Genomic DNA, 27,890 nt, shown 5'->3' on the forward strand with positions numbered 1-27,890 from the left:
TTACTTTTCATTAAATCCAAGAGTTCAAAATCTTGAGTAATTTGTGCAAAAGTTATACTTACGTGTCTTATTTTTAGGTATTAGTTACAAAAAAAAAACCACCCAAAACAACCCACTCTTTCATTAAATATTAAAATACTACATTTAAGTACTTTTTTTTAATATCCCTGAATACTAAAGCATTCCTTCCACGGGTACTTTGGTTAATTGAAAACACAAAGGTATTACACCAAAACTGTTGTAACTGAGAGAAAGAGACTTCAGCTCATTCAATTTTTTTGTGATTGTTTCAGGGCAAAACATTTTGCCCAAGTCAGTTCACAGAAGTTGCCATGAGGTATAACTGAAAACAGATGGGCATTACAGTCCCATAATTTCCAAGTATCTTGGACAAGATTCACAATTCTCGTATGTAGCTGTGTAAAGCACAGCTCTTGAACACACTAGATTGCCCAGTGTTTCCTATAACCTGACCCTATGTTAGTCTCATGGATGTTCACCAAGCTTATCATCAACATTAATCATCTGTACAGAAATCTGAATTTTTAAAAGAAATTATTGATGTCCATTATTTTGTGAATACTGAGATGGATATAAAATGACATCTTTCATTACCAACTGTTTCACTGAAGAAATACTGACTAGTTGAATTTGTTCCTTTTCCTGTCAAGCCAGCCAATACCTGGAACCACAAAAAGAATTTACAGACACAGCCTGATCTGGTATTTAGTTGAAAGATTTTCATCTTATGGAAGTTATTTTGTTCAAAAAATTGTGAACAGAGACGTTGATGTTAGAGTAAAGATAACTTTCATTTCTATGATTGCTACAGCTTAAGAAAAACCTACCAAACTTGCTTTCAGACACCAGAAACCTCCGCAGTTTTTAAGAGAAGATAGCAAACTTCACAGACATCACAGGCTGGATACATTAGTTTCAAAACACAGAGGTATTTTTAAAGTATGTCTCACACCGCTAACTATGTTACTTCTGGTTATTAACCTTAGTTATCATAAAATAGAAACCTCTACTGAAATGCTTAGTAGCAACATAGATGTGACTAAAAATTAATTTTCACTCAGGTCTCAAGCAGAAGTAGGATCAAAAGATACAGGCTACTCATATGGGCTTTTTCCAGTATTAAATCTAAAGCACCTATGTAGGCCCAGAGAGGCAACTTCCAACTCCAGTCTGGCCAGGAAACTGGTGGAAGCAGTCAGAAGTAGTGTAGGTTGGGGAACTGGGTCAGGAAGCCTGCCCACTACTACAAAACATGCTTCAACATCCAACCAGGGTCAATCTTGAATGCTAATTGTGTGGCACAAACCACAAGGGAAATTAAAACTTTGGAGTTAAAAAAGTATTTCAAATGCTGGCACGAAGAGCTAGAGAACAAAAATAGAAATGAGGCAAGCTGGTGCTGGTATCAGCTCAGAGCACTGGTATAAATACCAGGTATTGGAGTTTTTAGTTCACAGAAGTCTCATCCTGACCAGAAGAGTCAAAAATAGCAGCTCCCACAAGACCAGAGGACAACTCTGCTGGAAGCCTTGTCACCCAGAAGCTTTAGAAAATCCTCTTCATACTGTGCATTGATGGTAAGTATATAGAACTGGAAAGACTGTATAAACGTGATTTTTTTTGCTGTGGACAAGGGATCACTATGCTTTTGCAGATGAAAAAAATGAAGAAAATAGTGTAGGTCGCATTACAGTTTTGTATGTACTGGATTGAGATTTCTCCTATTTTAGTATTTTGCTAGCAGGAATCGTGATTTAATGTTTTAATTACATCAAAAACCATTAACTCCATCATAGAATCTTATCAACTCTTAGTCACCCAGTATAAGCTTTCAAAACCATGATTTCCAGGAATGCTTCTGAGTTCTACAATTTGACAGAGATTTGGACCCTTCAAGTGCCACAAATCAGTCCCTGCAGGTGAACATGGATTTGTGTAATTAACATAAAAGCAAAGAGAGCTGTATTTACTATGATGCATATATGGAAAAAAAAAATTAAAATAAAAAGTGTAAGTAAAGTTTCAGAGTTTTCAGTGAAGTTTTATTTGGTTCACTGTGACTTCAGGTTATGCTGGAAAACGTTGATCGACTACTGCTGGAAAAGGATCAGCTCACTCAAGGAGAGCACGTGTACATGAGTTCTCTGTCTGGTACCACGGCTGACAAACCGACGTCATTATTAGAAGACAAATAATGCTGACTACACAGCAATCTGGCAAGCATTTCAGGAGGCAGCTTGGGATGTCTGGTCCAACAAACTCATGAGATAAGCAAATTTTGGTGAAACATTACACTTGGGCAGCTCAAATAAGGGTTTGGGGCTATTTTGTTTTTCAGAGATCGAAGTTCTGAACTGTGAAGAGTAGGTCTTGAGAAGACTAAGTGAAAAGAGAAAAAATCATTGAGCTTTATGAATAAACAGCAACATGTTCTCTAGCAAATAGCTGGCCTATTGATTTCAGGCTTTTATGTCAAACAGGAACACAGACAATTATATAAAACATGAATTAACAGTAACAGAATAAAACAGTTTACAGTCAGAGTAGAAATGGTTTTTTTAATAATTTAAAATAAAAATATTTTTATTTTTTATTAGAATACTGTTAAGTATATATAGAAAATATACATTTTTAAGTGTAAAATACTTTTTGCAAATGAGTTTTTAAATCATTAGGAAAAAACCTTTGAAGTTCTGATGTATTCATGATAGCCTTAAAAAGAATACCTCTCCCCTAGCAGCTTCAACTCATTGTCTCTGCCAATTCTGGATCCAACTATATATAAAGTATATATAGTTATGCACTACAGATTCTCACAGTTAGAGTGAAACACCATAGCACCAGTAACATGAAGAATCCTTCATGTTTCTGATTTAACAGGAGAAAAAAAACGTTTAAGTATTAACTCACTGAAAAAAAGTATGCCCATCTAAATTGCAAACTGCCTGGTCAATTTTGCTTTTAAAGATGATTTCTGACGTAATTCATACTCTTAATGCAAATATTGAAAAGTATTTAACATGCAAGGTACTTAGTATCACCTGCTTTTGGGCATGTAATACCTAAATTGTTCTAAGTTCTTCATGGTATTTTTAGGGACAAGTAACAGATTCCAACTCCTAACATCACAAATAAACCAATTCTGAATTTATACTTTTATAAAGCATTTCTCAATGATTACGTTTAGAATTTTTTTAAAAAGGACTAGGTGGCCTTTTACCGCTGAATATACAGATTGCATGTAATTGTTCAGTCAAACCAAAATCACAAAGACTGACTGAAGAATTAGACAAGCAATTGGGAAAATATATAAAAAATAACAGATTAATGTATTACCTTCTAATATTCTGAAGTGACGAAGTCTGTACAAAGAACATACTTTCATTGTGCAATTACTTGTGCAATATTGCAATAGCTAAGGTAATCTTGTGCTATTTGCTCTGTAGGATTGAATTTGAGGATTCATGAGTTTTTTTGGTATTTGTCAAGCAACCAGAGTCAGGAATTTCTACAGATCCTGTGTGTTCCAGAAATCACATAGCAGATGACTGAGTAAAAAATAGTTAGAGGTTGTTTTTTCCCCCAGATCAGCCTACACCATCCTGCCTAGTTCCTGTATGTACTAAGTATATTCTACCTCAGAAACTTCAATCCAGCTGCCTGAGCACAAGGACAAGATGCCAGAGGTAAATACCATGAGTCTGAAAACAATTGTAATTCTCTTAGTTTTACATTCTCACATTTCCCTAGGTCCTGAGGGCAATGAGTTAGTCTATACATCCTCCAGAGGCTCCTTCCAACATGTGCTGTTCTACGATCTGCAGTCATAGCACTAACAATGGTTGTATTAAAGGTTTATTATATGGATGCTTCTGGGCTCATTTTTGACCCTGAAACTTACAGTGATTTTCAGAATGTCATACCCACACACTGTTAGGCAGGAATTGATGTTTGCCCCAAAACCACTTCTGCACTCCCACTGGGATTCATTGAAAATAAACACTAGAAAAAGACTGTACTCAAATTAACTTTTATTAGCTCAAGAAAAATCTGTGATAATGAAATCCGTATGTCAAGAATGCCTTATATGTTTTACAAACTGATGGGTACCATTTTAGGTGTATCACATGTTTTCAAAACTAAAAATCTAGTGCAAAGGAATGAAAATATGAACCAGGAATACTGAGCAGTATGCAATGCTTTAAAAAGTCATTAAGTCTATAAAACTTTACAAAAAACTTACTCATTATACTGAAACACCCAAAACCTAATCCTGCAAGTGTAAAAAACAGTTCAAACATTTTAGAACCATTTCAAATGCTGGCAACACTTTGTATACTTTCCTGTATTTCAGACCCAGATCCTACAGTATCTGTTCCAGAGTTAACATTTACTACCTGCAGTCTACTTTTGTCTCCTCTCATTCCGTTACTTGGAGTTGCTGTTTCATTTGCTACAGAGATGTATTTCTTGGAGGAGTAATTTTGGCTTTTTTCACCAGGAATATCACTGGATATTCTGCTATCATCACTTTTGATTTGTAAACTGGAATCAGAATATGAATGCAGACTGGTAGTCAACTGCCTTGCTGAGTGACGTCCTTTTGCTTGTTCATTTTGTTTGACCCTCCTCTCAGATAATACTGGAGTAGTACTTCCAGGCTTATCTTCTTTATTTTGGTTAATTATTTGAGCTTCATTTTCCTTCCACAAACCTGGTTGATACGGCTGTCCAGCAGCTTGAACTTCTCTTATTTCTCTAAGTGATGAAAAGGCATTATTCACAAATATCTGGGATTGAAACGTGCCAGAAGGAGGAAGTTGGACATCTCCAGCTCTGGTCTGAAACAGAAGATTCCAATGAAGAAACTGAGACAACTAGAGGAAAAAAAAGGAGTTTTGCAACTGCCAAATATACTGGGGTCTGCAGAGAAAAACAGTCTTTACCTAATGTAGGTAAGATGCAGAGGTAAAAGCAATTGCATGATCTTTATCACCTTTCAGAACAGGCTTCTGAAGGCAACTAGGGTGATAATGACACAGGGCATGCACATTACAGTTTCAGATCTAGCTTGAAATTTATACTACTGGGATATATCAGTTACATAAAAGCAGACAAAACTTAAATCACATCTATCATTCTGAAACACCTGCAATTCTTTATGTTTACTAGCAATCCACTGAAGTGTAGTCTCAACACTCTATACCACATCATCTAGCTCTACAAGAATCCAAGCTAATCACCAATACTAGGAGGTAAGAATGAGAGTCTTCAAACTGCGAAACTGAAAATTCTCTCCACACTGTTAAAACAATCCCCAAATTTTTATCATTATATTTAAGGAGCTCATGTGCTCTTGAGGAAATTGGAACAGTTAGAGGGGAAGACATTTGATATAAGAAACACACACTGGAATGCAGTGATTCTTAGTACAGTTTTGTTCAACTTGGACATAGCGATAAGCTGCCAGTATCTAAATTTTTAACAGCCTTTAAAAAAGCCTGTGTTTTTTTCTTTGTTACAGGAGCTTTAATACCTCCTTTGAAAAATCCAGATGGATTACTATTATTTCACAAAGTAGAACCTAAAACCTTATGTAATATTTAGAAATTACAATTACAAAATTGTAGTTGCCCGAAACTAATGTCATGGCTACAGAAAAATCTATCAGGACTGGACATATACACTGCAATTATTTACAAGATAATTTATGGTTTCCAGAAGGTACATTGTTACATAGCCTCTCTTGTAAGATCAGGTTTATTAGAAACACTATGTTTCATTATTAAGTGTTTCTGAAAAACCTGATCATGGTATTTTCCAGTTTGAATGGATGCATACCACTATTGGAACTTCCTATTTCAGACTAGGAAACAACACAATTACCATCAAAGTTTAACACGTTATAAAATACTGCAGTTTGTGCTCCAAGCGGTAAACACTTTAGAAGATTACATTAATCACTGAATTATTATGATCTGTATAAATGCAGCCATAGCAAAGAGTTGTGGTAAAAACCTCATGAATCAGAGGGGGATTAACAGCTGAAAAATACATTCAAAAGTACCAAGTAAAATTGCCTCTAGCATTCCTTCTAAAGACTTACTTTGCTATTCTCAGTATGTTCCTGTCTTTCCTCTTCAAAAGACTTCTCCATTACCATGTTCACAGGCTTACTGAGAGTAGAATTCATTTGTGGATGCCCCAAAATACCAAAATCTGATTGGTCTATCCCAGCTACTACAGCAAGTTGTCCAAGCCTGCAAAATAAGCATTTAATAGAAAATCACACAAACTGTTCTTACTCTTCGAAAGACTGAATGTTCAAAATCAGAAGTAGAATTTGTTTAAAGCTTTGAACATAGTTTTCTGTTATTTTATGTGAAGCTCAAAGTATCTTAACCAAGATGAAAACAAGTAGCTGAAGGTATTTTCTTGTTTTTGCACAAATTAGCCTGCAGATTCAAAACAAGCGTTACAAGGCTGAGAATGAAGCTCTCTTAGTTAGCACTGAAGTCAGGGCAGCATATTGACTATGAGAGTCCATGTCAGGCAGAACAAAGATTAAAACTCTGTCATTCAAGCAGAAATCGGTGCACATCTCCAAATTGCATAATCTCTAACATGTCGATGACAAGCTTCACAAATACTATTATGTTGGGTCACCTGCCAGTTTGGATCTTGGCCAAACCAATCACATGTGGGTTTTAAGCCTCAGTAAAAAGAGAGAAGTTGCCGTCATTAACTAATAGCACAGCATATGATATATAGAAGCTTACTGAGAAAGCGTTCTTCTTGATTAGGATTCTGTAACTTTCAGAGCAGCTTCTTATTGCTACGAATAGATATAGGGCCCATATGAAGAAATTTTTTTCGTATAGCGAAAATGCATTCTTCCCTTCCTGAGAAGTTTGAAACTCCTGTAGTAATGGCAATTCTACAAACTGTTGCAAAATTAGAAAACAGCCTCAGGGTGAACTTTACAGTAAGTTAGAATCATTGAATCATTAAGGTTGAAAAAGACCTCTTAAGAGCATCAAGTCCTGCCATTAATCTAACACTGCTAAGTTCATCACTGAATCATGTCCCCTAAGCACCAACATCCAGATGTTTTCTGGACACTTCCAGGGATGGCCATTTCACCACCTCCTGGACGCTGGAGATTCATCTATCTATATTTTCATACTTCAATTAGTGAATGGAGAGCACAAGGTAACAGGACACTTTCTGAAGGCAATTCAACTGCATTTTGAGCCTTTCATATTGTGGGCATGCTAAGAGCCAAAGGTGATTCATTAAGGACTTGGAAACGTGCTTTAATAGGAGCTTTCTACTCTTTTGGAAAAGGCTTCTTGAAAGCCTTTCCCAAAGACAGATGCATGAACTCAGCTGAACAGCACATAGATCATGCTTTTGCCACTAGGAAAAGACTAAACAATAGGTACACAGCTAATTTATTTTCCTTTGCTCTCTGACAGTACAGACCTAGAAATGTGGTGGGGTAGCAGGCAGCACACTTCATTGTGAGGATAATTTTGGAAAGATCGTAGGAAAAAGAGCAAGATTTAAAGTGACAACCTACCCAGCATCTTTAAGGAGGTCTAAAAAAGCATGAAACTTTTGGAAAGAGCTCTCAATGCTGCCTAGAATACCTTCATCTTCCAAAATCATGCTGGTTACTGACTGTGAATGAAGAACCTTGGATAGGGAGATATTTAGACTCCTTAATCTTGCATTTTCAATTTCCAGCTATGCAAGGGAAAAAAAAAAAAAAAAAAAAAGAAATGTCTTTCATTTTCAGTTTAAAAGATGCCAGAATATCAAACCTCACCTCTGTGTGCCTAAACAGCAGTATCAAAAAGAAGAATATCTGATATAACTGATTTAACAAGATCCAGAGTTCGCTGTACCACACATTTTCAGAGCACTGTTGCACGAGCTGTGTGCAGGTCTGCTTATCCACAGATACAGTTCTATGCTACCATAGATATTCCTGCAGGCATTCAAAACCACTGGCTCAGTACTGTCAGTGATGCACAGGATGTTACAGAGCAACTACAACCCGAAAAATTTAGCTTTCTTATCCTTTTACTTTGTATGTATTGTATGACATGTTAACACCAAAGAATTTATTTTACTAGTAGAAAAACCTTAATGAATGTCAATGTCCTCCTTATATTCAACCCTCTCTATTGCAGGAATGCATACTACTCTTACCCCTCCCCTGCACTGTGCATCCCAAAACAGAAAGTTTAAGATGATTCAATTTTTCTTGACATAGACCATTAATCAAATCAACAAAATGAAACTGAAAACTGTGTAACTGCAGGATATACAAGGTTTTGTGCAAGCACTAACTCACTCATTTAAGGCTACAACTATGCAGTCAAGTACTACCACAGGCTTTCTGTCTTGTATTTTTTATGTGAGGACAAAAAAATTACAGATTATGTAATGTACCATAGCTGATAAATAAGCAACTAATTAGAGATTAATGCTATTTGGTTTATTCCACCTCCTGGGACAAGGTCTAAATCCAACCAGCCTAGCCCTGATAGAGAAAGATACCCTGTAGGGGGTGTTTAGCCTAAAAAAGCATTTAAGGATCTAACCCAGCAGAGCCCACTGGTGCACATCACATTAGAGAAAAATGGGGATAGTTAAACAGAAGAGCTACAATCTGTCTTTGAGAAGTGCAGAGTCCTCTGTGAGTATCTACTGTACTCCCTCTACTGTGGGACATCACTTGCAGCTCGTATTTCAAAGGTTATCATCTACTTTCACTCCCCTCCAAATCACATCTAAGGACCAAATCTATATGCTACCTTAAACACAACTATGATACAAGAAATTCAGCTTATTCATGCAGAAGAATATTTTTAAGTCAGCAACAGCAGAGGGGAATAAGAACTTGCAATTTAACTGTTATAAGTTGTTCAGTTTTGTCAAAGCTGAACTGCACTTTACAACAACTGACATGCAGAAAACCATCCAATATGGTTATTGCCTGCAGAAACAAAACATAAAAATCAAAGGTACAGAATAAATCCAACTGAACAACAGTTGCAACACACAGCTTTTCAGCACAAGTCATGGTAAGTGAGTTGGAGGACAAAGAACTATCTATGTGTACACACTGCAAACAGATTTAATCACTTTAAGAAAAACGAGTATCAGGGTGCCCCAGATCATAAGTGTTTCAGAAAAGGAATAAAACACATTGAAAGAGCAGCTTGAGCTGGAGTTCAAGGCTCTGGAACAGTATCAGTAGAACAAACATTACTAAACACAGATTTCATCACTGCCCTTAAGACCAGTAAACGATCCACATGACTTTGAACTGAAATTCTGGAAGCTACCACACTAGTGGTCATTGAAAATTACTCCTAATTAAGCAAGTGGATTCTCCGAGCAAGTGCCTCCTTTAAAAGCAAAGACCATTAACAGTTAAGTACCTTTACCTCTAGTAATCGTTCCTCAACCTTTACTCTAGCTTTCTGTTCTTCCTTTAGTTTTTCCATGCATTCTTCCAGCTCCAACTATCAAAACAGGTGAAATGAAATTTATCTCAAAATGTCAGTCTAACATGCAATAAAAAACAAATAGCAGTACAGAATATATATATAAATATATAGTAAAAAGAAACCTTCTACAAACGCAAAGGTGTCGTAAATTGTGAAGTACTTTTGCAACTGAATCCAAGACGCAGGTTCTATAACACTCTCTGTACATTGCCTTCCTAGCGACAATCACTCAAACTGATGATTACGGATCTGTCACTACTCCAGTAAAGCCCACTCCTAAAATCCCTAGACTAGCATCAACCAAGCAAACACTTCAAGAAGAAAGCTAGTCATATCTTCATCGTACTCACATTTGAGCATCAAAACAGATTTAGCACTATCTAACCTGCAGGCACAGGGTGGAGAGCCAAAAATCTACAGAGAATCATCCACAAATACCACAATCTTACTGCCATCTACCTTTTAACATGTGGAAGTCATTGGGATCTATAAAACCTCTGAAAGACACAGAAGCACAGCACAGAAAGTAGAAACCATAATGTTCCACACTGACAACCTGACATGCAACCTGAAATCTCCCAACCTAGCTTTGAAGAACAGTAACAGCCACCACAGTCTTCTTAGAATTCTTACCCTTCCATTTATACTGCAGGTGCATACATATTATTATTTCCATTTTGAAGTTTCTAGGATGTAGGAACTCTAGTAGGAACTCTACTTTAGAAACCATAGTATTTTTGTTGTGGACAGATTTTACATAATTTTAAAGGTGAAAGCACTGACCTTTTTCTTCAAATTGTTTTCTTCATTGTCAAAGGTCAATGGCTTAGACAGTAATCAAATGATCACGATTTTTTAAACAGAAATTTAGATGTTTTTCAGTATTGTTTAAACTTGATTTTTCACACTAAAGATGTACACAGTATTTCATGGTTATGGGCTGAGTTCATAATTGAACACTGCAATTATGAACACATAATTGTTCAAAATTGAACACTGCAATTGCGTCTTCTCATAAGCAGTGTCAAAGCCAACCATTATATTAAAAGTATATGTACACTTTAATCTTTGATTTGCTTTTAGGAAATTCTCTAGTTGACACAATGCCCTAGTGCTATCTAGCAGAGAAAGTTATTAAAATATATCAGAGTTAAAAAAGTATACATCCAAGCTACAAGACTAAGCCTTCAAGTATTACAACCCAGAAAGACAGCACTGATAAAACTTTTAAGATTAAACTAAATACTAAAAATATAGCTAGCCCTCGTAAGCACTATGTCTGTTCAACACTAGACAGAGGTATAAAATTGAAGTTTAAGAAATTAAATTATATTTTAAAAATTTAATAACTAATCAGCAATGTTCTTCTACTTGACTGCATGATACTTAAAAAGAACAGTTACAGTGCAATCTCTACTTCTTTGTAATTCACAAAGCAGTGAGATGTAGAAAAAGTTGCCCTGTTAACTAGATTAAAGGTGAAGTTCTCCATTTAAACTCCTAGTTAAAATTTAAAAGTATGGGAGTAACCTCAACTACACACTTCATCAAAACCAACTGTGACATTAGATTCCCTCTAGTGGAAGGAAAGAATATTTATCAGTTCTTATTTTTCATTTAAGCAGAAATTAGGCATTCACTAGCTAAGTCTTTTTTTTTATGAAAACTCAAGTACTTGTTTCAATAAGTAGTATGCTTAAAGACCCTTTTGAGCAGAAGGATGTAGAGAAGTTCTCAAAGATGTGCATACTTAGATGAAAGTCTGTTCATTCAGTCACATCAAGAGACGTTTGGGCAGCTTTTTTTGACAAAACAGTTTAAGGAATTCCCACCTCTCACTGTTTATTTCCACTCTGCATTCCCATGATTATTCTAGCGCTACCTTTTACTGAAAGTATTTGCTACCACCAAATATACTGGACTACTTTTCAGTTGGATCAGCTCCTCCAAGCACCTCCCTTCACAAGCTGCTGTGCAGTAACAGCTGTTTAATGACAGTCTTATGATCAGAGAACCCTGAAAAAAGGCATAAGAGAAAAAAACTGAAGCAACAAATGAAATGGCAATAACTGACAGAGGGGAAATAGACAATTCAGTGGTGCCAATTTGATAGTTTGATTCTGCTATAATGCTGAACCTGCTTTGTGTTGAGGTAACAGGAACAATGAGTGAGGCACAAAATCAGGTGTAAATTGCTTAAATGGTACTATCTGATAAGCAACCATTGCCTAAAAAAGTATTTTGGTCTTCAAATTCAGAAAGTCAGAAAAATCTGAACATTTAGAAGCACAGAAAAATCAAAATTTTTGGGTAGGCTGCCAGAATTTATACATCTTCTCCAAGGCAGTTCAATCACAAATTGTCCCTTCCTTACAGCTGCCCTACATGTAGTACTACAGCTAATACTGACATATTAAGTTAGTATGACAACCTTTCCCCAAAGCACAAAACACTGCCTGCCTCTACCGTGTGTCCTAAATACAATATTCTTCCTTCTCCAAACACCAAAAATAAATACATCAAAAGCTTTCTGCAAGCACAGTAGTTCCTTCATAGAGGTTTTTGGAGCAATTTGCACATGATATGGAATTCTATGACTTCAGACACAATGCTCTTGGTAAGCCGTGACACAGTGCAATGTCAATACACTGCACACTGACATCAGAAGTTGCTACAAAACTAAGTTCCAACAACATGTGAAAACCTTGAAATCTTCCTGAACACAGATGAAAAGGCTGGTAGTTATTTATGAAGTATTTGTACAGTCCTTTTGCTGTCCACAACTCTATCCCACCCTAAACATTCCAACTACTGCTATACCTGGCAAGTTAAAGCTTAACTTCACTCCTCTTAGACAAAGACAGGTACACAGTCCAATATTTACACATGTGAACAGCACATTCACCCATTAGGGTGCTCTGACAACAACCAGCAAACCCAGACTGACTGTAGATCTTACTTACAGAAGTAATCAATGGTTTCTCCAAACAGAATTCAAATCTTAACACTTCAGAAACAACTCAGTTATTCTGCCTGAGGGTGTTACCTTATAATAGTGCTAGATTACCTCAGCAACATTACTGAGCCACTGATACATATCTTTTTTTCCACCCCCTTCTTTTCTAAAAACATTCTCAGTCAAGACATTTGTAGAAATAGTCTGTTTCACTACTGTTAAGTTCCTTAAGTATCAAAGAAGTAGAATAATAAAAAGCAAATGAAAAAATATACTGGGCTCAAATATAAAATGGAACTCAAACACTTTCAGATCCTTTTACTAACAGTCATTACTTTATTTTAGCTATTAGAAATAACATTAAATTACTTTTTTAAAGGAAGTACTTGAAAGAAAATACAAGCAATAACACTGATTGAAAGATCTGCACACCATGATTCAAGATTGGAACAGAGTAATTACACATACTGCAGTTGTATTAAGTTATTCTGAAATACTTCTTCAAAACAGGTTATTTGTTAAATTACAAGTTTCTGAATAAAACATGACTTAATTGATATAATTTGCCTTAATCAAGTCTAAAGTCTGAACCTTACCTGTAACTGTTGATATTGTGCTATATCTGTCTTATCTAATGATTCTGCCAAATCAGGCCGCTGGATAACATACTCTAAATCTTCTGTGTCTTCAGTTTCAGATGTGGAGGCACTTTCTAACGTCACTTTCACAGGAACACCTCCCTAGTTACAACAGAAAAGAAAAATATGTCCACTCATAGCATTACAAAAATCAAAAGCAAAAATCAAAGATTAAATCATATCAAAAGCTTGATTTAAACACAGTTGTTTCCCAGAGTCCCTTACCATGTATACACATTTCCCAGCCATACAACTTTGAAATAAATTTGTATAAAACAGTAAAAATCCAATCTTGTGTGTGCCTATGTTGAGTATCTGTGGTGAGGATTTATCAGTAGTCAGCCCCTGCAAGGTACAGCTAGGCTTTCGCCATGCGAGACAGCCAGTCCCAGCTGACCCATTGCAAGGCAAAAAATGTCAGACAGACAACAGAAGCAGGAACAAAAAGAGTGAGAAAATGTGTAGGGAAAACCATGGAGCAGGAAGAGGTGCTCCATGGTGGAGCCAATACCCTCATTCCAGCCAGGGAAGACCTGTGTCAGGGCTGAGGGATGGGTCAAAGGAGCTGCTGCCCGCGAGCATCCTGTGCCAGCCCATATTTTTCCAAAGGACTGCAGTCAATAGGAAGCCTACACCAGAGCAGAGGATAATTGGTGGCTTCTGCAGCCATCAGATCCTTCTGTGTTGGAAACAAAATCCAAAGGAGAAGGAAGTAAGAAAGATGGGGTTTTTCTTCTCCCGGTAGGCTTACCAGAGCAGCTCACAGGTACAAAAACAAGTATATATAATCCAAATCCAAGACAGAAAAGATGGTACAAAGCCTTCAGAGAAAAAAGCTTTTAGCTATTCTGATTGCCTACGGAGGGATTGTGCCTACACTCCAACTCAGCTAGTGCATACGACTAGGAAACCAAAAGATACAGAGATAGAAATGGAAGTAAACTAAGTATGAAAGAAGCTTCAACCAAATGCTGACGTAAACTACCTTTTCTCACTTCTATGAGTGACAATCTTTAACAGTATGTTCCAGTCTTAACTTTCAGACAATGAGATTCTGTTGATAACACTTTCCTGTTTTTTCAGGCATCTACCCACTAAAAACAAAACCACTATGTGAGAGAAACAGTACCTGAATCTGCAATGGCAATTCTCCAGCACATTCCACTGCCCCGCCTCTGAAGTTATGGGAAAAAAGAACAAAACCATACTTCTGAGGAAAGTGAGTTTATAATGTTCCAAACACAAGATTTTAGGATAGATGAAGGAGTACATAAACAGCATCAGATACTGCACTATATCCCTTTAGGCCTCATTACATTGTCATTTTGATTAGAACTCCCTACTTAATTATGACTTAGACCAACACTACTGGATGCTAAAATTAATTATCTTCAATAGGCGTTTTACTCAGTTAATTATTTTGAACTAAAGTCAACAGGAGAATTTGGTATTCAGCATTTTGAAAAACAAGCTTAATAACCACAGTTGCAACAGAGCATTAAGTAATTTTTTTGTTCAAATAGTTATATAGTCTCCATTTTGAGAGGCCAAGATCTAAGGAATAGATTATTAAAAAAAAACCAACAACCAAAAAAACCCCCCAAAATCAAAACTTCTGTTTCAAGAGACAGCTTCCATGTGTAAGTTTGTTTCAGTTTTAACTTACAGGGCTTAGATGATCACAATAATTGAGCTGGTATTGGGGAAGGTGAAACAGAAAAAAGAGGCAGGAAAATACCTAAACACCTTGAACTGGATATCTCAAAGCAACTATACTACAAATTTAGAATGCTTACTTGCCTCTTCAGCTATGATACAACTGATAAATTATTATTAACAATAGTAGTGTTTATTTCTGTTATTACAATAGCAACTATATATTTTTATTATAATATGCAATTATATAGTTGTATTATATGAGCTATAATTATATATCAATAATTCATATTTGTTTAATACATTAATAATTAATAATATATAATAGCAGATATTATTAATTATCTTGTTATAAGTAAAACAAGGTAGGTTTGGTTGTGGTGAGGTTTTTTTCGTTGCATATAAATACCTCTACGGCTACCATGTTTTTTTGTTCATTTTAAATACTTGCCAGAGAAGAATCTATGTAAAATCCTCAAAATTTATACAAACAGAAAAAACAATAATGACATTTTGTATGCAAATTTCAAATCCTATTTTACAAAGCTAACATTGCTCTCTATGTATTTGTCATTCAAGTTTACTGTTTTCCCTTCTACTATGAAAACCTCACCTGCATCTCTTTGCACGTTCTGCAGTCCGCCACGGAAGGAAGCCCTTTGTGCCTGGTGGTAGTGGTTTTGGTGAGTAACTCTCTCTCACAGTGGAATTTTTTTTCCCAGGATTTACAGATTTTTTAGATGATGATCCTGTATTGAAGAGCAAGATCAGAAGAAAAGAGAATTCATTATACCTTATTATTCACATACAAATTCACAGCCTCCTGTTCATAAAATTTCCAATGTAATAAAAAGGACTGTAGGAAATCTGCCATTCAGTCTAATTTTGCTTAAGTGTCCAAAAAGTTCTGATTATAAACTGGTATACTTAACTGCTGTTAGGCTGATGCAAGACAAGCTGGTTTTCAAAAGAGACAAAGTTTTGTAGCAGAAGAGGTTTATTCACATTACTAACTTCAGACACCTAATTCCATTGTCTCAAGTCAGAATTTAGACCATCCACACTGACAACAGAAGTGTGCTTCAAATTGCCCTCTAGTGGCTTTACAGCAAAGAACATTATTTTATTTATGGGAAAAATAACTAAAAATAAAGTCAGTACTCATTCAGATCGCTTTTACAGGACATGACACCAGCAATCTCCTCTCTTCACTAATAAGAAAATGTTTATTTTCTAATAAGAAAATCACTAGTCTGATCTTTTTGTTTTTGCTTAAATCATATAGCATCAAAGTAGACTCAGCAAAGAAACCTAATTTGGATGATCACTCTACCTCACATTCTCTCAAAGCCAGAAACTGTTAAGTCTAGAAAACTAATTACCTTATATTTCCCACAGTTAAACTAGTGAGAACACAGGTTATTGTTTCTCTGACATCAATAAAATAACTGATTTTGTAATGGTATAGAAATGCATAACTTAATTAATGAGATTCAAAATCTCAATTAATTCTGAACACAATGAACACAGGATAGTTTTCACCTTGACTCCCTCCTTCTCTTGAAAAAAACCCTAAAACACATACAAAACCCACACACAATGAACAACCTCAAAACAGAAAAAAAAGCCAAACAAAAAACCACAAAGCCCTCCACATTTGCCAGGCATTTTTTTTTATCCCCACCACCCTGATCACCAACATTTGTTTGTACAAAGATTTCTTTTGGTTCATGCTTACCTCTCTGCTTCCAGATAACTAAAGCGAAGACGAGAGACAGTGAAATGTACCAAGTGAAATTTTTTAGCAGCTTACTGAAAAGCGCTTAGTATTGGAGCTATCACTACTTAATTATAAATATTCAAGATACCTATTTTACTTTAAACATACTATTTATATTAGGTTTACATGAAGTTTTAAAATCTTAGAACGTTTTGTACATTTTGTTTAAAAATGTATGTTTGTTCTGGCAGAGGACAGCCTGCTACAGAGAAAGGTTCCAATAGTAGGAGAACATGACAACTCACTACTGCCAGGCTTCTCAGAAGTGAAAACTTGTGGAGACACAGAACAAATACATGCAATGCTTCCACACATTTTAAAGCCAGCATATCCTACCGTTTTTCCAGCCATATATCTAGCAGCTCTAAAAACAAAAGTGAGCTTCCTACATATACCAATGATGACAGAAAATGCAGTATATAATTAAAAGAAATTGATTTTTTTTTTGGAGACAAGCGTTCTATAAAATACTAACATTAAGACACATCATACATTTTTTAATTTAAGTTCTTCTGCATTAAGATAAAATTTTCAAGACAAAATTTACTATAGCCAGAAAAAACAAAGAATTACCAATACGAATAGTAGCTTTTCCTTTCCGACCACTTCCTAGGACAATAGTTCTTTTCTTTGGCTTAGTTTTCAAAGCATCTTTGGAAGATGGAGACATCAGCCACTTAAACTGGAATTTGTTGGGTTTTTTTAAAGACAAAGAAATCAGTTTAGTAACTGACAGTTGAAGAGGTGCTTATTTAAAGTAAGAAGTAGCTTGTCAGATATGGAGAACACTGCCACTTACAGAAAACTTTATACGCTGTAAAATTAAGAAAAAACAGAAGTCTCGCAAAGCCCACATTAGAACACAGATGGTTAGTCTACATTACCAGAAAGTGTTCCCATAACACCACTACAATATCCCATCCAATATTATCCTTTCTTCTGTGCAAAACAGTTCTCCTACAGCAAAAAACCTCCAGCACCAACCCTATGAAGGAGGCAGTTTTGGCTTCTGTACCTCATTCTCAGAAAACTGGCTTGATAGGAATGACCGGCTCAGGCCAAAGTTCTCCAGAGTAATAAAAGCTTCCCTAATGTGATTTTGTATTACTGATAAAGTCAATTTTTTTAAAAAACTGAAATTTATTTTTACTGTCTGTAATGAAAATTCACCTTAAAAAGTAAAAGCCCAGAACTAAAACTAAGAGACAGTGGTGATCAAAGGCCACAACTGTACTTCAAACTTCATTTCCTTACAGCAACAGCTCTATTCCTAAAGGCTCCCCTTGCCCTGATAAAAAGTTTAATTACTCCTGGCAGATATTCTAAAATTACCCTGCACTTACCCTTCAGTGTGTATCACTAATACAGGGTCTAGTGCTGAAGTAATCACTGAAGAAAATACAGATGACATTAACACAAAACTTGTCTCACAAAGCCCTACATCCCACAACATAAGACTAACTAGGAACTATTACAGAGCTATTTCCATCTAAAGCATCAGAATGATCAAAATGCCACTACTGTGCTCTAACCAACCAAGTTTAACCCAAATTTATCATTGTCAATAAAAACTTTCTCTTTTCACTTCGGACTCAACTAATCCTTGTACAAATTTTGCTGTGTCTCCAGCTGGATCTAGTCTCTGTGCATCCTTTTAAACTAAAACACACCCAGAAAGAGCAAAATTAAATTGCAAGCTTCTACAATCAGAAGTCGTTTTAATTTTGTTTTATGAGACACCTAAAAGGGCAGCTTTACTAGGTTAAACCTAAAGTTCATCTAGCCATAGCCTGTCTCATCTGGATGCCTACTACTGTTCCTGGACAACATCTAACCATCCAAGTATAAAGACACCAAAATACAAAAACAGTATTTTTAAAGCATCCTGTTTTGTAGACACTTTCAACGGATTTTCCCTTATCTTATTCAGTCTCTCAGAAACTACACAAACTTTTACCACCTATTGCACTTTGTCATATCTATAATTACAGTTCACTATACTGCTACATAGAGCTGCTAAAATATGTAGCTTTTGTTTTAGCAACGGCATCAATTAGCAGTAGACAATTCTTCTTGAAAACCTAAAAGAACAGCTAAGAAGGGAATCAACTACATGCTACTCAAAAACAACCAACCGCTTTTTGCACAAAGCAGGATGGAAGGAAAGACAGCTGTGACTGGCAGAAGCAAAGCTACTTAGAAATGCAGTGGCCGATATTTCTTCATCCATGTCGTTAATGAAGTATGAAGAATTCTAGCACTGCCAATAAAACTTAAGATACCACACTAACTGGTTGAATATAAAACTAATGTCTTGAGTCAAGTGATCTTTTAGCGTATTTCCCAGAGTTGCTTCTTTCCATTGTGTCACTTTCCAATTATCTTTAACGCTTCCATGCAGATGTTATTTTCATGTAATCCCTATGACATTTTCCAAGTTTTGACTGCATCTGCCAAGCAGAAAGAGTACTTCTTCATAACCAGCATTAACTTCTCAAATAAGGTCTTCTAGAGATTGAAATGGGGAACTATCTTAATCCTCCAGAAATTCTATACACAAATTTTCAGTTTATTAGAGTGTCCCTACACATCCACAGCTCTGTCTTTATTTAATCTTTTCAAAACCCAAAAGAGCATTAAATTCCAACACAAGAACGGGGATTGCTGGGACTGCTTTGAGAACTGAATCAGATTTCTGTACATTTCAACCATATACATAATCATAAATGTCTAGATATTCAGTTTATGCACATTACTGTGAACTCTGTGTGGCCTGTTAGACAAAGGTGAAAGGGGGTACTGTACTTTAACTGAACTCTGTTCTTATAGACAGCCTGCATTGGAAAGGACAGTCTTGAGCAACGTAGAAAAAAAATTAGTTACGGAAGTTAAAGACAAGAAATACGTCTTAAAATCAATAAAGTGCTAAATTTTAAATTGCAGTTTACTTTCTAATTAGAAGTTATTATTACCATGTTGACAAGGACACATGTAGTAGAAAGCCCTACAGCAGTCCTGGAGCAATATTTAGTTAACCTTCTATGGTAATGCTCAAATACACACACATTTCCATTTTTCTTTCTATTAAATGTATATCCAGATTTTATTACATCTGACAGCTTTTCCATAAGAAATCATACAGAAAGCCCAATACAGTAACATGTTCATCATAGTTATTTTAGGTTTTCACCTAAACAGTGTTTTTTTTATTTATACTGAGTCAAAGTTCTGTTCAGAACTAGAATAGCTGTTCTAGATTCATTTTGGAAGAAGTCACCCTTTAAAAAAAATTGCAATGGAAGTTACAAAGAAAACCCCAAACTCATTTCAAAATGTGTAAAGCATACCTCTGAATCAGCACTGTTTCCATTCTTAAGAGCTCTTTCAATAATTTTTTTCACCAGAACATGACCTAAAATAAATTAAAACACTTTATCAGGAATTTTCTGTAAAAGACAACTCTTTATGTGAACCAACAGATCACTGAGCAGTAAGTACACATTACCTATCCTGCTTGTTTACCAATTTAAAAAACATTTAGCAAATTACTGTGGCATGTTCATTTTTTTTAAAAGCAGTTTACATTTCCCCATATAGTAACTGAAGAAAAAAAAAACCCAACAAACAAGGAGAATAAATGCAGACACAGATACATACCAATTAATGGATTTTTTCTTATGTCAAGTACCACTAATGTTGTATTAGCTTGAAGAGCAGCTAATAATGACCTGGCTCCCTCATTGGATATTCCACACTGCTGCAAATCAAGTGCTAAAATGTTTAAGGAGGCAAAAAAAAAAAATCAGTGGAGGTAGTACTGCATTTAGCTAGTAATTAAATTTAATAGTTGATACATAAAAAAATTAATCCTGCTGAAAACCCATTTCATAGAACATGAACCATGAGAGCTTTCCAGCCACACAGCCCCAGCATTTTCTAGTGTCCAACTGCAGGACTTTGCATTTCCTTTTCTCAAACTGCATGAGGTTCCCACCAGCTCAGTTCTCCAGCCTGATGAGGTCCCTCTGGATGGCAGCACATCCTTGCCTTTCCAGGGATCCAAGCAAGACTGACTGGTCTGTAGTTTCCTGGATCCTTCTTCACAAACTTCTTGAAAATAGGCATGACACTAGCTATCCTCCTCCAGTTCTCAGGCACCCCCTTCCCAATCACTGTGATCTTTCAAAGACTACGGAGAGTGGCCTCAAAATAACATCAGCCAGCTCCCTCAGCACTTGTAAATGCATCCCATTAAGGTCTATGGACTGCTGTTTGTACAGTTTAACTATTCCCTAATCTGATCCTCTTCCATTACTATGGATGTTATCTGTAGACCTGCCTCAAACTATAAAACAGGTATTTTATTCCACATACAGAATGCTATGATTTACATCAGCACCACTAGTAACTTTGTATAATTACTAGATATAATAACAGATATACTGTAGAACAAATTCATTCTCAAAAATAATGAAGGACAATATTAGATATACAACAGTATTCAGGTATTTATAAAGAGGAAGAGATTTCTTTGGAAAAAATTGTACTCTTTCCAAGCTACAAAGTGAGTTACTCCTCTGGCTAAAACTGTTACAACTGTCAGTTTTAAGTCTTCTGCCTGACACTATCATATTTTAAGAGATGCAGTAGCATAAGAGACAGTAGTAGGGATATAGAAATACGGAGATCTTGCAGAAATCGTTACAGCAACTAGTAATATCCAGACATGAAGTATACAGAGAATTTGCTGGTGTAGGCAAAGTTCTATGCTATATGGAATATCTCAATATGTGTACATCAATATGTTTATAATTGCTTATAATATAAGGAAGCTCCTGAATTACTCTGCTATTCGTTAGTGAAAGGACTTTGTAATACCTTTTAGCCAAAGGTCCTCTCCTAGACACTCTGCCAAGATACTTGCTCCTCTATCTCCAACAAGCATGTTGCAGTTCAAAGTAATCCTCCTCAAACCTGACATATATTCAAGGTCAGGTCTCCTGTAACGTAGGCTTTCAGCCCAAGCTTCACCGTGTCTTCTTATTGCCTGGTGCTTTGCAAACAAAGAAGCTGTTAATTGCAATGGCAACGCCATAACTGATGACATGATCACAAGTTACCTCTCTTAAATCAAGTGGCTTGAATGCTGGTATAAGAAATATATGCTGGTGTAAGTACACCATTCCTGATTTCAGGGAACATAACTAATTCTCAAACCTTACCAGTAACTCATTTGTTGTGACTGCCCAGTTTGTAATGCCAATTATTAAACTTGGCTACAAAGCATTTATTACTTTCTTTTGACAGACACTTTCAAGGCACACTGAAATAAATACATACTACAAAATTATGTGGAATCACAATTAACGCTATTTAAAACATAGCACTAAGCAGAAGACTAATGATCAATTAGTCAGTAGCTTCTAAACTGTAAACTTGACTATTCTTACCCAGTGCTTAAGAATACTTGAGATATTTTTTTCAAAATTAGCACTAATGAAAGAAGCACCCCCAAAACAGGTGTCAGACATTTACAAGCCTAGTCCTCATTTAAAGAAAACACTTTACTCCATTATTTATGTTTTCTTCTAAGAAATAGTGAATTTAAATCCCACACCAGTAAACTAAGCTACTTTTGTCATACAAAGGCACAGCTTTTGTTAGAATGTACACTTAATTTTGGTATTCAGATCAGCTCCTCATTAAGTGCCTTAATGGATTCTGGGCTTTAACACAAAAGTAAAAAACTAAATTTATTAAGTTCTTACAAACACTCCGTTCTAAGAAAGCTGATTGCATTACCTTTAATAAATTTGCTATATGTTCTGCCCCTCGCCATGTGAGGCTACATGCCGTGAAGTTTACAAATCTGATAGTAGCTGTATTCTTTATACTCTGACAGATTTCTGAAGAAAACAAAAGCATGCATGTTATCTACACACAATTTCATATTATTCATATTACTAGAACACACTTTTTCAGTGGCCTATTAAGAGGCAGCTTTAACAGCCAAAAGCTTTGACAAAGAACTAGTGCTGAAATACAGAGTATATTTTAAATACACTTAAATGTATTCTAAGTTTATACATTTCTAGTATATACTCAGGAATGTTCTAGAAAGTTTTCAGCAAAGAATATCTGAACGAGCTATAACATAATGATTTCAGTTTACTTACAGAAACTTATGAAAATCAGGTAAGAATAAAGAAGTAAGAATGCTGTTTTATTTAAAAGCATAAACATCACTATAAAGTAGTATAGCTATTTACTAGCCTGACGTGAAGAAACTCAAGTCTTTAAATGCTACTGCGTTATGCAGAATAAAGTGAAGACTGTCCTTTTCATTTTCATGGATAAATTTAAAACAGGAACGGAAATACTGAGAAATTTGCTTATCTATTTGGGAACTTAACAAGATCAAAGTATATTTATAGGTTTTGATTGTGAACTTACTTTCCAACCCTCCATCTCCAATTGGACAGTGGGCTAAAGAGACACTCTCCAGGGATGAAGCTGTGGCCAAGCCCTTAAGAATAAAACAAACAATGTTGTTAACCAGCTTGAAAAGAAAAAAAAAACAAAAAACACCAAGTCACCCAAGTCTGTTCCTTACAAAAAACTCCAGGTGATTCAGATGAAGGTCAAAACAAGCAAAAGATCAGTTAAGTGTGTTCATTTCTTTAGCACAGAGGAAGCTTGCCTGTGGGCAACCATCAGCAACCTCCCTTCCCAGAAACCACTCACAAGCAAATTGGAGCTTTTCAGTAACACATCTGAAGACCAGTTTTTATCTCCTTGGTGTCCCACAACTTCCCTTCTATCACAAACACACACGGTGGTTTCAGTCATGAACATATGTCATATGCCTCAAGCACGTGGCAGGGATGTTGTTAAAATCTTTCTAACAAGCCTTGGGATTCTGAGACACTCAGTTAGGACTAGGTTACAATAAATGTCTCAGCAGAATCCTTCTATATATATATATATGTAAAGACTACACAAAGATACCTTAGAACAGAAATATGCTTGTCTGCAACAAATACTTACAAAGATTACTCGCTACTGTTCTGTGTTCTGGGCATATATTCCACTTATTTGTATATTATTACATCCTTACCTTTGTTAAAAGTGCTAGATCTCTTTCCCTCAGAAGCAAACCCTGTAGGTCTAAATTTTTTAGTACATCTGATATACTGAGACAGCCTTTCACAGCTTTGCATAGTTGGCCAGTCAAGTCTTTTGATAGAGTTGCTGGAATTCTCCTTTTAAAATGAGTTTTGTATCTTTCAACACCTACTGAAAAACAAAAAGTACACATCAGTAAAATCTAGTCCCTATTGGCTTAAAAGCAATTATAATCATACCTTCCTTTTTTTGTGTACTTTCTTAAATTAAAATAATTCCTCAGGCGTAACAATTCTTCCCCCCATGTATTCAATCACACAGAAGTTTTATGCAATGAATTCTAACATGCATACACCAACATACTTATCTTTTATACAGACCTGATTCTTCAAGACTGTGGTGATGTAAACTTCTTATTCCAATGGAAGTCAGAGTCTTATTATGCCTGAGCGCATTAAGAAGTGGTGCCCAATCAGTAGCTTTAATGTGATCTACTATTAGATTAACAGCACCACGAGTCATGTTAGCCTTCACAGATTTCAGTGGGAGAGAGCCTTGAAGTTCACAAAGATGTTCATAATATGAGTAGAAATCCAGCATGCACTGTCTTCTTAATTTGACTGACTCAATCATTTCTTTTATGTGATAAATTTCTCTCTAAAGTAAGAAAAAGGAAAAAATATATAAACTTTTTTCAATATATAACTATCTTGCATTACAGTGCCAATTCAAGACACATACCCAAAACATGGAAATGTTCTTGGATATTGTATAGCATTTGCACATCTTTAATGTGTAGCTAAAAACCCTATGTCTTATGACACGCACTAACTGTGCAAGTAAAGCTGAATGAGTAAAGGGCTGGGGAAAAAAACCCCAGACATCAAAAAAAAAGTGATCTGTATTTTTTTTCCTCCCCACGCTAACAGGTATATCAAGAAACAAAATCCATGATCATTAAGCACTGACTGTTGTAAAAATCTTGTTTTCATCTTAAGATTTGGCTTTGTATGGTCAAGGTCTGCCCAAAAGCCTTGGACACTCCCTGACTCACCATCAAGAGAAACATACAGAACTACTTGTGAGCTTCTCTGCTACTTCAGAGTTTAAAAGAATTTAAAAGTCTCAATTCTCATCATACATAATAAAATTTGATTGCCTAAATATTTTTGCTATTGCATACCAGATATATACATCCCAGTAAAATTCAGTAACCACTTTTCAGGCATAAAGCTTTGTTATACTTTAGTACCCACATAGAAAACCACTACTAACTTCCAAGCTGAATCTCTAAATACTATACTTTGACATAGCTATTAAGGGTTAAGTAATTCCTCAGACTAAATAGGAACATTTGTCAGTACACTTAGAAGGTAAATTTATGTATTTATTTATTTATTTATTTATAGTCAAGGTGGAATTAAGTATTCCACACAGGCTATCAAACATTGTTCACATTGCAAACTTTTTTTCCTATTTGTCACAGAGTAGAAAGCGTTAATCAATCTTCTCAAATATTCTGTATGTCAAATTAAGACAAGTTACTGGACAGATAAAAGCACGTGAGGACAGCCATCTGTAAAAGCATAATTTAGTAAAAAAAAAAATATCGTTAGCATCTAAATTATTGGAAATGTAATATTAATAAGATATAAGCTCTAATAATACTGTTCCACCACACCCTTCTACTTTTTTTTAGCTCTGATTTACCAGCATTTAATAACGACACTGTGGCGACCATAACAGTAGTGACTGAATTATAATCCAATGCTTCAGATTCAGAAAAGGACCGGAAGTTTCAAGGCACCAAATGCCTTCTGGTGATGTATCAATGAGCAAAATATTAGCCTTTTTTCTCCGGCTTAAACATAAGCAATACTCTTTTCATGGGGGCTTTCACTGCAACATCTTAACACCATACTTCTAACTAAAGGAAGGAGCTCCTGGTCCTACCACTATAGTTCAACCCACTTGTAGGAAAGGAGAAAAAAAGACAAACTAATCAGACCCACAGCGCTTTCCAAACGGAAAACTATATAAACTCGAACTCTTCTGCACTGAAGGCAGTGATACGACCAATCTGACACCACCTTAGACTATCCTGACTGGCTCCGAGAATGTATGCAGACGATAATTACTCAGTACGGATCCAATAAGACATCACACTAGCGGATGACAAATTACAAGAAATACAGCACACAGTAAAACTGAAAATTCCAGCTCCACGCTGGGAGTTTTCAGGAAGCTATATGCGTTTGTAGCGATTAAAATAACCTGCTGGCCAAATGTGTACGCTGGGCAAACAGATGGCACCCAAGAGCGCTGCCAGCAGCAGCCACGACCACATGCCGGCCTGCGGGGTACCGGGGAGGCCGAGCCGCGCTCACTCGAGGTTGGTGCTCACTCGAGGTTGGTGCCTTGCGAAGCGCGGCCTGGGGGTCTGCAGGGGCCAGGCACCCTTTACTGGACCTGCTGCACAACTCCGTTTAAGGATGTTACACAGCACCCAGCTACAGACAGCTCCGGTTAGCCCCGCGGTAAAAATAGCGGGGCTTTTATGCTGCACCCACTCAAGACCGACACCGACTCAGGAAGCCACTTCAGACCGCACACCACTGAGCGGGCATCAACACAGGGCTGCGCTGTCCGCCACCACCCCGCGGGCTCCCAAGACGCGCCCGGGAGCAGGCACCAGCCAGTCCCTCCCGCACTCACAACAGCCCCGACGGCCCCGCCTTCCCTGAACCGACTACGGCCACCTCCGCGGACCCCCCGCTCCCCCTCCGCGCCGCGGGCCCGCCGTTACCGCTGTTAGGCGCCGCTAACCGCCACTGCCCAGCGCTACCCGTCGTTACCCGCTGTTACCTGTTGTTATCCCCTGTTACTCGGCACTGCTCAGCACTGCATTACCGTAGTTACCGCCGCTGCCGCACCCCGCGCCTGGGCCCGGCGCTGTTGGCGCGGCCGCCGCGTGGCGCGCGAGGCTGGCCCCCGATTGGCTGGCGCCCCGCCGCCCTCCCGCCCGCGATCAAAATGGCCGCGCCCGGCCGTCGCCACAGCGGGAGTGGCCCATAGCAACAGTACCGCTCGAGCGGACTACTGCTTCTCTTTCCTGAAGGAAAACGAACAAGGAAAAAAGGAAAAAAAAAAACCAAACCCATCCTCCAAACACACATACAGAAAAAAAAAAAAAACCCCAAACCAAAACAAACAACAAAAAAAAAAACACCACAAAACAAAACCAAAAAACCAAACCACAAAAATCCCTCATAAAACCAACCAAAAGCCAACAGTGCAGTGCTAGAAGAAAGCGGACACTGTTTCAGCCTTCTATTAGTAAAAGCACGCGTGTGAGGAGCACCAGAGGTGGGGAAACGTTTTGATACACAGCAGTATCCACAGCCAGGCGGCCTGAGCTCGTATTTCACAGCTATGTTTCCCATTAGGTTGCTAGGTGAGTTTACATACACGGGATCACAGAATTTTCATCAACATTCAGTACAGTGCATAACACAGTGTGACACTTAAGGCAGAATAACTCAAAATGGAGACCAGGTGCTGCCCCTAGAACTTACAGTTCATTCATGGATAGGGACAGCAGCTAATTAGGAAAAATTATTGCTGTAGGTTAATGAATAAGAGCAATTTTGGTTTCAGTCTGGTGGTAGGCGGCAGGATTTAAATTCTAAAGGTGAGCGAACTCCAGAGAGCTTTCCAGAGAAACTAGACAAGCTGCTAGAACATTCAGAGGACATCGTGTTTACGCAGATGCAATGTTACTCGCTGTCTTTGACTGACGTCAGAAGCAGCTCAAGCACCTTAAGTGCTATCAAGTGTACCAGAACAAGACTTATTTCAGTAAGTCTGACATCTGAATTGTTTTGTACGAATTGTTTTGCTGTGACGTTTGGGGAATTCAATGTAAAAGACAAGAAACATGGGACCATTATCAGTGAAATGGCAAAACCAATGTTTCTGTGACTGTATGACAAAATATTTCCTGTGCTTGCCATACCTCTCAGTGTCACAGACCAAACTCAAGCGAAATAAAATTAATATATTTTTAAGAATCTTTAGAATCTTTACTTTTAAGGTTTCTTGTTCATGCTAGTTAGTTACACAGATATCTCCAAAACTGATGTTCAAAGTCTTGCTGAGAAACTGCTTCAAGTTGCTCCCTACCAAACTTG

The 27,890-nt window shown here is 36.8% G+C and overlaps 1 protein-coding gene and 1 long non-coding RNA gene across 51 annotated transcripts; one reads left to right on the plus strand and one right to left on the minus strand.

Annotated features, from left to right (window-relative positions):
* Positions 1-2,041: 2,041 nt before the first annotated feature.
* On the minus strand, positions 2,042-27,507 carry CEP78 (centrosomal protein 78). 50 transcript variants are annotated; one of them, XM_086869102.1, is made up of 18 exons: positions 26,416-26,512; positions 25,411-25,517; positions 24,081-24,357; positions 23,693-23,868; positions 23,029-23,101; positions 22,378-22,481; positions 21,454-21,628; positions 20,233-20,346; positions 19,923-19,987; positions 17,149-17,257; positions 15,409-15,544; positions 14,269-14,314; positions 13,098-13,241; positions 9,483-9,560; positions 7,604-7,770; positions 6,128-6,281; positions 4,736-4,862; positions 2,042-2,400 (listed from the first exon to the last, which is right to left on the minus strand). In XM_086869102.1, exons 2-18 carry the CDS (start codon positions 25,414-25,416, stop codon positions 2,282-2,284), a joined length of 2,070 nt encoding a protein of 689 aa, XP_086725228.1. In that variant the 5' UTR covers positions 25,417-25,517; positions 26,416-26,512; the 3' UTR covers positions 2,042-2,281. The 50 variants fall into 50 exon arrangements, with proteins under 50 accessions (XP_086725228.1, XP_086725227.1, XP_086725241.1 ...); XM_086869101.1 differs by having other exon boundaries at positions 23,693-23,871; positions 26,416-26,487; XM_086869115.1 differs by lacking the exons at positions 25,411-25,517; positions 26,416-26,512 and adding an exon at positions 27,276-27,491.
* LOC147648419 (uncharacterized) lies at positions 4,862-15,463 on the plus strand. The gene is made up of 3 exons (XR_015280970.1): positions 4,862-4,976; positions 14,223-14,358; positions 15,375-15,463. It is a non-coding gene; the product is annotated as an uncharacterized LOC147648419 (long non-coding RNA).
* Positions 27,508-27,890: the final 383 nt, after the last annotated feature.

This window comes from Cyanistes caeruleus, chromosome Z (assembly GCF_971803275.1).
Source record: "Cyanistes caeruleus chromosome Z, bCyaCae1.hap1.1, whole genome shotgun sequence".
Classification (NCBI taxonomy): Eukaryota; Metazoa; Chordata; class Aves; order Passeriformes; family Paridae; genus Cyanistes; species Cyanistes caeruleus.

Excerpts from the sequence above, each read along its gene's own strand:
- CEP78 (XM_086869067.1), bottom strand. Across the intron at positions 23,102-23,692 it reads ATCTAGCACTTTTAACAAAG|GGCTTGGCCACAGCTTCATC; the intron begins GTAAGGATGTAA and ends TTTATTCTTAAG. Across the intron at positions 13,242-14,268 it reads AATTGCCATTGCAGATTCAG|GGAGGTGTTCCTGTGAAAGT; the intron begins GTACTGTTTCTC and ends TGTTGTAACTAG.